The 10,000-nt window shown below is 37.5% G+C and overlaps 1 protein-coding gene across 11 annotated transcripts in view; it reads left to right on the top strand.

The window, feature by feature from the left end:
* LOC113815035 (baculoviral IAP repeat-containing protein 7) overlaps nt 1-7,268 on the top strand; it is a 68,740-nt gene extending 61,472 nt beyond the window's left edge. For 6 of the 11 annotated variants that reach the window (XM_070144327.1, XM_027367153.2, XM_070144328.1 and 3 more), the window contains 5 exons: nt 1,375-2,520; nt 2,815-2,991; nt 3,617-3,762; nt 3,943-4,849; nt 5,057-7,268. In XM_070144327.1, coding sequence (XP_070000428.1) covers nt 1,845-2,520; nt 2,815-2,991; nt 3,617-3,762; nt 3,943-4,849; nt 5,057-5,250 — 2,100 coding nt within the window. In that variant the 5' untranslated portion in view covers nt 1,375-1,844 and the 3' untranslated portion in view covers nt 5,251-7,268. Of the gene's footprint in view, nt 1-180; nt 340-467; nt 599-644; nt 808-1,374; nt 2,521-2,814; nt 2,992-3,616; nt 3,763-3,942; nt 4,850-5,056 lie in introns of those variants that run through there. The other 5 variants (XM_027367140.2, XM_070144329.1, XM_070144331.1 and 2 more) reach the window with 5 other exon arrangements.
* The last annotated feature ends 2,732 nt before the right edge of the window (nt 7,269-10,000 follow it).

Here is a 10,000-nt window from a genome sequence, read left to right as displayed (position 1 = left end):
AACTGTTGCCAAACTTCCTCCATTCTTAGATTTTTCTTCTTCCTCTAAATTTACATGGAAAACTTGTTACAAATACTATAAAAACGTAATAAAATACCACTCTATACCATAGATACCAAAGGATAACTCGACATCAGAGTATATATAGAGCTGAATAGAGAATTAGTGTATTGTTGCGCATAAGCGTGAGAGATCAGAGAATTTGGGCGAAGAGACAGTCATCGCCATGTTGAGAGGCGAGGACGAGTGTCTTCGTCTTTTCCCTTAATATCTCCCGCTCTTCGGGTCTGTAGGCGACTTAGTCCATTGCAAACGTTCGAGAATTCATCCTTTACTAGAGTGAGTATGTGGCCAGCGTGTGATATCTTTGGCAAATGGGGTTTTTTTGACGATTTTGAAAGATCACGGGGGTAACGGATATGGTGTTGCCATATCCGTCAGTAAGATTTCTTGTATTTTCTCTTTCTTTGTTTTTCTTGAGCTTGTTTTAGGGTTTGGAATGTAAAGACGATATAGTTGAACCCTGTGCTAGTGTTAGGGATAGTAAGAAGAAAAGAAAAAAAGGAAAATAGCAAATTCTACGGTAACTTGTACTGTGGTAACACCAACGACATTCTTTTGCCCTTATACTAACTGATGTTTATTGTTGTTGTCATGTGAGTATCCTGTCTAGTTCGTGTTTCAGCGTCACGTTTAACATCGTTATTTCGCTTACGTTTCTCTGGGGTTAATTCCACTGGCGTCCAGATGTTTTCTTGCCCAACAACGCTCAGTCTGACACACATGCACGCACGCACGCATACATACGTACGTACGTACGTACGTACATACATACATACATACATACATACATACATACATACATACATACATACATACATACATACATACATACATACACACACACACACACACACACACACACACACACACACACACACACACACACACACACACACACACACACACACACACACACACACACACACACACACACACACACACACACACACACACACACACACACACACACACATACACACACTCTCTCTCTCTCTCTCTCTTTCTTTCTTTCACACACACACACACACACACCATTTTTTAATTCAAAAATATGTTTTTATGTATATTATGAGACACAGAAAGAAAATATATCCGTAAAAGTTTGCATCGTAGATGAATCATGGCAAAATGTACTTTCATATAGCATATGTCATAAAAAAGATTATGCTTGATTGTCTTTATCTCTGTGGTTGACTATCTGCCACAACAGACAAATAATCACAGTTACCTCAGGCATGGCTTTTAATTAGGTACAGTCTTTCTGAATTTTCTTACAGGCAAGATAATGAAATATCCTTTCCGTCTTTCCAGAAATGATGACTAGTAAATGCATGGAGGCAAATCAAGGGTGAAGGCGGTATGCGTAAAGAATTTTAAGAGTTCTTGCATCCCCGGAACTCCAGAAAGTGAAGCCAGCTGTCTTAAGCATGTGAAAGTAAATTTAGTGTATCACATATTTAAAAGCCGATTATTTGGAAGAACTTTTGAACTAATCTCTTACGTTTATACGCGATTTATATTATCTTGCTAGTGTGCTATTAGTGAGAGTTACTATATAAAAAGATATACATTTTAACGAGTGTCGCCTTTATAAAAGAAATACGTGTTTAAGAACTATAGATTAGCAAATTCAATAAGTGTATAAAGAGCAAGAAAGAAAAGTATTTAAATATACATAAGTCGATACAAGTATATAAAGAGCAAGGAAGGAACACAATAGAAAGAAGCCAGGTAGATTTTTAGAAAGTGTTACATAATTAGTCAGAATATCACTCTTAGAGATGGGTGATATGTCACACGATCAGCGAAGCCTTGCAAGGGAGGAGTATCGGTTGAATACTTTCGGAAGCAGTGACTTTGCTGCTGACAAGAAGAAGTTTGCTGAGGCAGGATTTTATTACACGAAGAAAGGAGATGACGTGAAATGCTTTGACTGCAAGTGGGAAGTGGATGCCAAGACCATCAGTCCGGCAGACGACATTGCAAGAATTCACAAAGAGAAGCGACCTAACTGCCCCTTTGCACAGGGCCTAAAGACCATTCCCAGGCCTAGTAGAAGTAAGACCTTTATATCCTACGATAGCCTGAGGTACGAGAAAGAGCGATTGGAGACTTTCATTGACTGGCCTGTGAAGTGGCTTGATCCAACTGAGTTGGCCAGTGATGGATTCTATTACTTGCGTACAGCCGACCACTGTGCTTGCGTGTTTTGCCGAGGCATAGTGGGTGCTTGGGAGGTGGGAGACACGCCAAGAGGAGAGCATCAGCGTCACTTCCCGCACTGTCCATTTATCAGGGGTCAACCAGTTGGCAATGTCCCTATTCATCATAGCAACATCTTAGCCTGTCTACCAAGCGTGGACTCCACGGTCCAGAGTAATAGTACCAGCACCCAGAGACGTGGCACAGATGAATGTGGAACGTCAAGGCACATGGCTGGTTCCTATCCAGAATGTCGTGAGTATAACCATATTGGTGCACTTTCTGTACATTTTAATATGAAATATATCAATAGTAGTTACTGAAATAGTAAAGAATAACTTTTTAATCCATCTGCTGGGTTATGCGCTGTCCACTGTAGTTTTAAGTGGAAACTTTGGTGTTCAGTCACCAAGAAGTCAATTAGTAGGCTTAGGGCCATGTCTGATTCCCTCTCTCCTTTAATTGCTTTCTTTTTGTAAAAGTTACATTGGACTTTGTATGTATGTCACACCAACTATGGTCACCAGGATAACCATGCTGTTCTTTCAGGTGGACCCCCCAATAAGCCTGACGTGTCATGGGAAGAGATTGGTCTCCGACAGTACACAGGGCCAAAACGCAAGGACTTCCTGACATGCGAGAGTCGACTGGAAAGCTTTGTCAGGTGGCCAGAACGTGTCACTCAGAAGCCAAGTGAGCTTGCAGATGCCGGGTTCTTTTATTGTGGTAAGTTCTGTTATTTTATTGCTCTTACATGATTAATCTCATTTGATTTCAATGGCATTTGATGGTAATAAAGTTGCTCATATAAGATTCCCATATAATTTAGATAAAGCATAGTTTATATTGTATCCCAAATCTGTCGATGAGGGATATGTACATATACATGGCGGGACCACTGTAAATTTATTTTAATTTTGTTTACTAATAAGTTGTTCCAGTGATGTCCTATTTCCAGGGAGGTTATTTCTTGGCCAACATGATCTCCCCTTATTTTCCCATTTCTTGAATTTTCTACATTAGTTTTGAAAATGTGATAAGAGTGCACATGATACTGATGGTAATATGAATAATTAACATAAGAGTATCACCTTTTTTTTTTTATCACAAAAGTACAAGGAATGGGGTAAAGAAGTGAGGTCATGTACGCCTAGTTATTGTCTCCATGGTGTTTAAAGGTTTGTATAAAGTAAAATGATAAACCAAAATTACAGAAGAGTGTATTTCCCCAAATGCCATTGTTGTTATTTATAGATGACTTTGATAAAACAAACACACATGCCTACACACACGTATGCACAAGGAAAAACAAAGTAAAGCAAAATTCACCTGACCCCAAATTCCCTCACAGGCTTAAGTGACCATGTCCGTTGCTTCCACTGTGGGAATGGCCTTCGTAACTGGGAGAAAGATGACATACCCTGGAATGAGCATGCACGCTGGTACCCAGAGTGTAGCTATGTTCTCTTAAAGAAGGGACAGGAATTTATTGACAAAGTAAGATATATATATATAAATATATGATATAAGTGGTTAGAATTATCTAATTGAATTATGGCAAATAAAACAGTAGATTTTAGTCCTTCATTTAATTAAAAAGAAAAAGAAAAAATGCATTGTGAGGACTAGGCCCAAATTTTTTTCTTTCAGTATATAAAACATTTCTCCATTTTTCAGGTTCGCCGTGAGAAACCACCATACATCCGCAAAGCCCCCGCAGCAAAGCCAAGTACTAGCACAGCCTCAACAAGTGCTGCACCAGGAGGTCGCACAGTCTCCGACAAAGATTTGGATCCTCTGATGGATTTAGATATCATAAGAGGGGTATTGGGCATGGGATTCCCAACACACATTGTAAGAGCTGCTCTGAAGGACCAAGTTCAAAAGGCTGGCATGCCATTTTTCAGCATGGAGCCCTGTATTGAGGCCGTCCTTCAGAAGATGGAAGAAGAGACAAGACAGACACTACAGTCTGACCCTATTGAGAGTGAAGCAACAGAAAGCCAGGTCGCCAAGATTCAGTCAATCCATTCTAGCAATGACACTGCCCAAAATAGTGAAGCAGCTAGTTCCAGTTCTCCATCCACTTCTGGTGCACAAGCATCAGCTGTCTCAGAAGTATCCACTTCTTCAGGCTCTGAAGATATCACTGGAACTCTACCCACTCTGCCAACCCCATCCACATCATCTGCCAACACAGAACACTTACCCACACTGCCAAGTCCACCTAGAAGTACAGATACTTCAACACCTGCCTCAGGACAACAAGAAACTTCACAAGAAAATTCAGCAACAGCACAAAATACAAGCTCTTCTTCACCCCAGCCAAGCCAAGGAGACGAGGAGGCAATGGAAGTTGATGAAAGAGGTGCAAATGTCCATCCCATGGAGCGAGTTATCATGCAAGCTGATGAGATAATGAGTATGGCAGAGGAAGCCTTAAAGCCACCGAGTTCAGGTCCTCCTTCCCTGGGCCAGTCTGACCTTAAAGTTGTTGGTGAAGGTGAGGGCTCTGCAGTGATGGAGCAAGCATCGACCTCTGGAGTGAAACACCAATCTGGAGCAGTTACTTCACCACAGTCCAGTAAGTGCATATTACTTTTTGAATGATAAGTTTTTCACAGATATTTTTGGCCTTACAAGGTCTTACAGTATGTTTATAAAACTAGTCTCAGGTAATGAAATTTGATGAATAAGGCTTTATTCTTACATATTTTTCCACAACTGTAGAGAGGAATAATATAATAGATAATGCCATTTGAAGTAACATTTGTCCTTTTTTCTTTTACAGCTAAGGAATTGGCAGAGGAGCTCGAAAGAATACGTGACATTCGCATGTGCAAAGTCTGTATGGATGCCGAGATGGATGTTGTGTTCCTGCCCTGTGCACATATGGTTACTTGTGCTTCTTGTGCAGTCGCTCTTACTCAGTGCCCCATCTGTAGGAATGACATCAAATTCACCATCAAACCTATTGTCTCCTGAAGTTGAAAAAATGGAATCAACGTTGTGTGTTGGTGTGTGTAATAATGGAATGTATAAAATATTTTAAAGATTGATTCCTCTGCACATAGTATTCAGACATAGGTTTAGATTGATTTTTTCATAATAAGATATTGAGTTTCACGGCTACTTTTTTTAAAGCAACTTTAAGTTCCTCCCATATTCATTTCATGATTTGGGGAATAAAAGCATGCATATGCATGTATATGTTTCTATGTACAAACAGACAAATATAATGTATTATATCTGAATACATGTATATAATCAGATTTGAAATTAACTGCTCATTTAAAGCACACTTAAGTTGTGACTTGACTTTATTTTAGCTTGCAGAGCTTTAACGTATACTCTTCAATGCAATGTAACGTTCAAAATGTATTACTACTTGTGAAAGCTACACGTCGTAATTAAAGAGCCTCTATAAGTAGAATTATCTGTTTTCCCTCAGGAAAATTTGATATTTATTCCATGAGTAAAATCACCGAATAAGGCCGAAACATGTCCATATAAAGTGTGTTTGTATTTATTTTCTGCTATCAGTTTTATCCTGCTGCTCAAGCCTATATATCTCAGATGCAGATGGCATTAAGAACGCGTCAAGTACATTATTAAGAGACATTCAGTCTCTGTTCAATGGTGCTAGATGGTTGTGACTTGATTTAATGGCACTAAAAATGCATGACCAGAGAATGCCGACCCTCTTTATAGTGGATCCATGTAGAAGTTTTCTTAGACAAGAGACGATTCTTAGTCTCGATATCCCGTTTTCACCTTTATAAGATACAAGAAGTTGCGGCCTATGTGTTACGCATCAGAGAAAAAAATACAAGGGTTTAAATATAATCTACAGGACTCGAATGCACATTTTATATATATATATATATATATATATATATATATATATATATATATATATATATATATATATGTATATATATAATCCACACACATAATTACTGAAATTCGAAGAAATACATTATATCTCCCTACCGCGTTATCCAGAGGTTTAGAATGCATGTAAAGTGGAGGACAAAAGTCATGTCATGAACTGAAGCTTTGAATCAAAGGTTTTGACAGACTATCCAACAAACATGCTATGGCTGATCAGCAAGAATAACTCGGTAGTCTGATGGTGATATTACATGGTTATCATCATACACCCATAAAAAAGGTTCCTACAGTGTTAATACTAATGATTCATGCTCTTAATAATTACATATGATTTTGATTTTTGAAATCAGACTTCGAGAGATAAAAGGTCCATTGCAACAGACGTAAAGCACCCGAGGATACCAGCCACGTGAGTTCTTAATAGTTTTATCCTGTACATTCACGAAGAGATGTAACAGTGCTGTCATTTCTCCTATAACAAACATGAGTAAAAGGCCCAAGGGTCTAAACGGAACACTAACTTATAATAGTGCTATATGACTTACTTTTGCTTCGTAACGTGTAACCTTTCGCAAATGTAAGGCCTGCTCATTAGGAGTGATTAGGAGATTAGTATACTGACTTTCCTTGCAAGTTTACACTCGCTCACAAAATGTATGCTTTCACCTGGTATTTTGATAAGGAACAGCTCGAGTGATGTATAGAAACCTTAATACAACTGTAAGTGCTATCACGATTTTTTTTTTATCTAGCACATTGATTTGTTATAACCATAACCATAAATACACCTGTAAGCCCAGTAGATGATTATGTATAGTTAAGTGTAGTCCAGACTCCATAGGGTAAACAGGATGACGGCTGTGAAAACAATTTCTATGGAGTCATTAAAGGGGTATTATACTTTGGTGATTAGTGGGTTGGTTTTCTCGGGAACTGGTCATTAGTTTGCTAATTACGGTAGAGGCGATTTTTCATTACCATTTATCAGGGAAATCTGGGTAAATCCCCGTTGTGGGAGATGTGATAGCACTGAATTGTATGTTTGTACACATGTTATACTTGGCCTACAGAGGCTTTCAAATAATTTTTAATAAATGCAATCACCTAAACACGTCTTTCTTTAACAACCCTTTAGCACACACTTAAATGTATGGCAGTAAGTGCGTGTGGTTGCGTGCGTGCATGTAAAGAGATAAAATTCATAATTTCGGGCAACAAATAAATGTTGTTATGGACATGGAAAAATCCCAGATTATCAAATGGCATTAATACTGTATATTTACTTCTAAGTTGCTTATCGACTAACAAGAGAAAGTCTGCAATCAGTAAAATTATTCAAAAAACAAAACTTTAAAATGTATGTATATAACACTGCGTTCAATAATATGGACAAAGGGAGTTAAAACTAGTCGACGTCGATCAATGGCGTAAGTGACGAACCTATTTTGACGCTTACCTGGTCTACCTGTGATTCACCTTTATTGATTACCTTTTAATCAGAGGGAAAGGTAGAGTTGTCGAGTCTCCCCACCATGCTTAATTCCAGGGTCAGTTTCTTTCCGAAAATAACTTTCAAATCTTAAATAACGAATGATATTTACTGTATTTAAATCTCTTATCGTCTTCTTTGAATCATTAACTTATGTTGGCTTTAGGGCAGACAGGTGATAATTAAATGCATGGGATCATATAAAAGCTGTTGCAGAGCTTAGAAGATGAGATATAAGTATCATAAACTCAAAGTTCTAATCAAGCTATATAATTTTTTTGAATGCCTAATATCAAAAATGTTTGTCACTTCTGATGACAATCCGTAATACGTGAAAAAGTCAATTATTTCGCAGGAAATATAAACAAAATCAGACCGAAACTGTCGAAAGCCTCTTGTTTTGATCAGCAAGACTTTCATGGAATTTGAAAAACCTTCTTCGTTATCATCATATTTGCCCCAACGGAGAGACCAACCTTCGCAAACAGGAACACAGAAAGAAGAAAGCTATGTGAAATGAGGTTTGCTTTCCAGACTGGCGTAAAATAGGCAGGGGCCGACGGAGGAGGAACTCGGCGACAGACCGACTGGCATCTCTTCCACAGAGAGAACGTCATACATAGGCAATAATGCAAATACGACAACAAAGGAAAATCTCAGAGCAATCTTTAATATTGATTCTGCAACAGTACACGTAGAAAATAGGCAATTGTATCTAATGCAAACACAACACAGACGTAATAAGTGTTGCATACACTTAATATTGCTGAAGTATAATGAATAGATGAAAGAATGTTTGTTGTTCGTTAATATTCCCTGCCACTGAGGACTTGCTCCTGTTCAACCAATTTATTTGTGTTAAATGTTAGAAATTATGTCTATCATCCCAAATGCATTATGTGCACAAATATTCTAGCTGCTACTTTTATTCTGTAATAAATCACTTGTTCTATTCTATAACCTGTCATTGATTTAATTCCATAGCCGAGGCCCAATGTAGGGGATCACCCCAACCTTGGACATTAGCCCTCGACTCAACTGATTTTGCAAGGTCTTTTCTTCTCTTTTCCTTTTCCGTCTCTTCTTCAACCCCCTTCTTCTGCCCATTTCCTAGGGCTTGGGAGCCGTGCTGAAAGGAAGAAAGGCTAGGTTTGGCGTCAGTCCTGAACGGCCTTCGTCCTCTGTTCTCTCTTTGCCCTTTTCACAATCATACTAACCTACAGCGTTCTGCAACCTCTGACGTCTAACATTTGTCCTTAATCGGTAATTCATATTTACCATTTTCGCCACAAGCCTTTATCATAGTGCTGTATGACATTTGATGCCTGACAGCTTTATTTTGACCATTAATCATTCTGGGAATCCATAAACATCGTCTTATGAACCAAATTACTTCTTTATCCATTGCTTCGTCCTCAAACCTCACCCTAATGCTATATTTTGAATACTCTTAGATGTTGACGCGGCAGACATTTTTCAATAAATAAATAATAAATTCCATAAACTAGCACTAGTATTAAAAAAAAATATATGTATATATATATATATATATATATATATATATATATATATATATATATATATATATATATATATATATATATATATATATATATAAATGAGATGAATAAAAACTGAACTCATAAGATGAAAAGGAAACAAGGAAAAGATGTAGATGTAACGAAGTGAATGAAAAAGAAATAAAAGAACAATTTAGGTCAAGTAAGTATGAATACATGAGAAATAACGAATAAAAAATATAAATATATGGTTCCTTTACTATTGTCACTCCCACAGAAAATGAATATTTGCAGACGCACACGTGAATATTTTCCGAAGACTTTTACATTTTGATATCTGATACTGAAAATAATATTATAGTTCCAAACAAACTACTGACCGTTTTTGTTTTTGTTTTTTTCTTTTCCAAAAACTACTGACCATTTTTATTCTTGTTTTTTTCTGTTGCAAAAACTACTGACCGTTTTTTCTGAGCATCACATACGTGTGGTGTTGGGATATTGAACGTTATATTAACACTGATAAGGGTGATAACAGTAGTGATACTGAAAATAATAATCATGGTGACGATAATATTAGTGAGAGAGAGAGAGAGAGAGAGAGAGAGAGAGAGAGAGAGAGAGAGAGAAAAAGAGAGAGTGAGAGAGAAAAAGAGAGAGAAAAGAGAGTGAGAGAGAGAAAGAGAAAGAGAGAGAGAGAGAGAGAAACATATTGTTGCCATTATTCTATCCAACGAGATTCGAAACATACTGATAAGATACAAATTTTATGAACCTATCAGATACTGATATGATACTCATAAAAATCGGACTTAATGCTAATCATAAAACC

This window comes from Penaeus vannamei, chromosome 32 (assembly GCF_042767895.1).
Source record: "Penaeus vannamei isolate JL-2024 chromosome 32, ASM4276789v1, whole genome shotgun sequence".
Taxonomy (NCBI): Eukaryota; Metazoa; Arthropoda; class Malacostraca; order Decapoda; family Penaeidae; genus Penaeus; species Penaeus vannamei.
The sequence above is the reverse complement of the archived record's forward strand: the minus strand, read 5'-3'. Positions and strand labels throughout refer to the sequence as shown.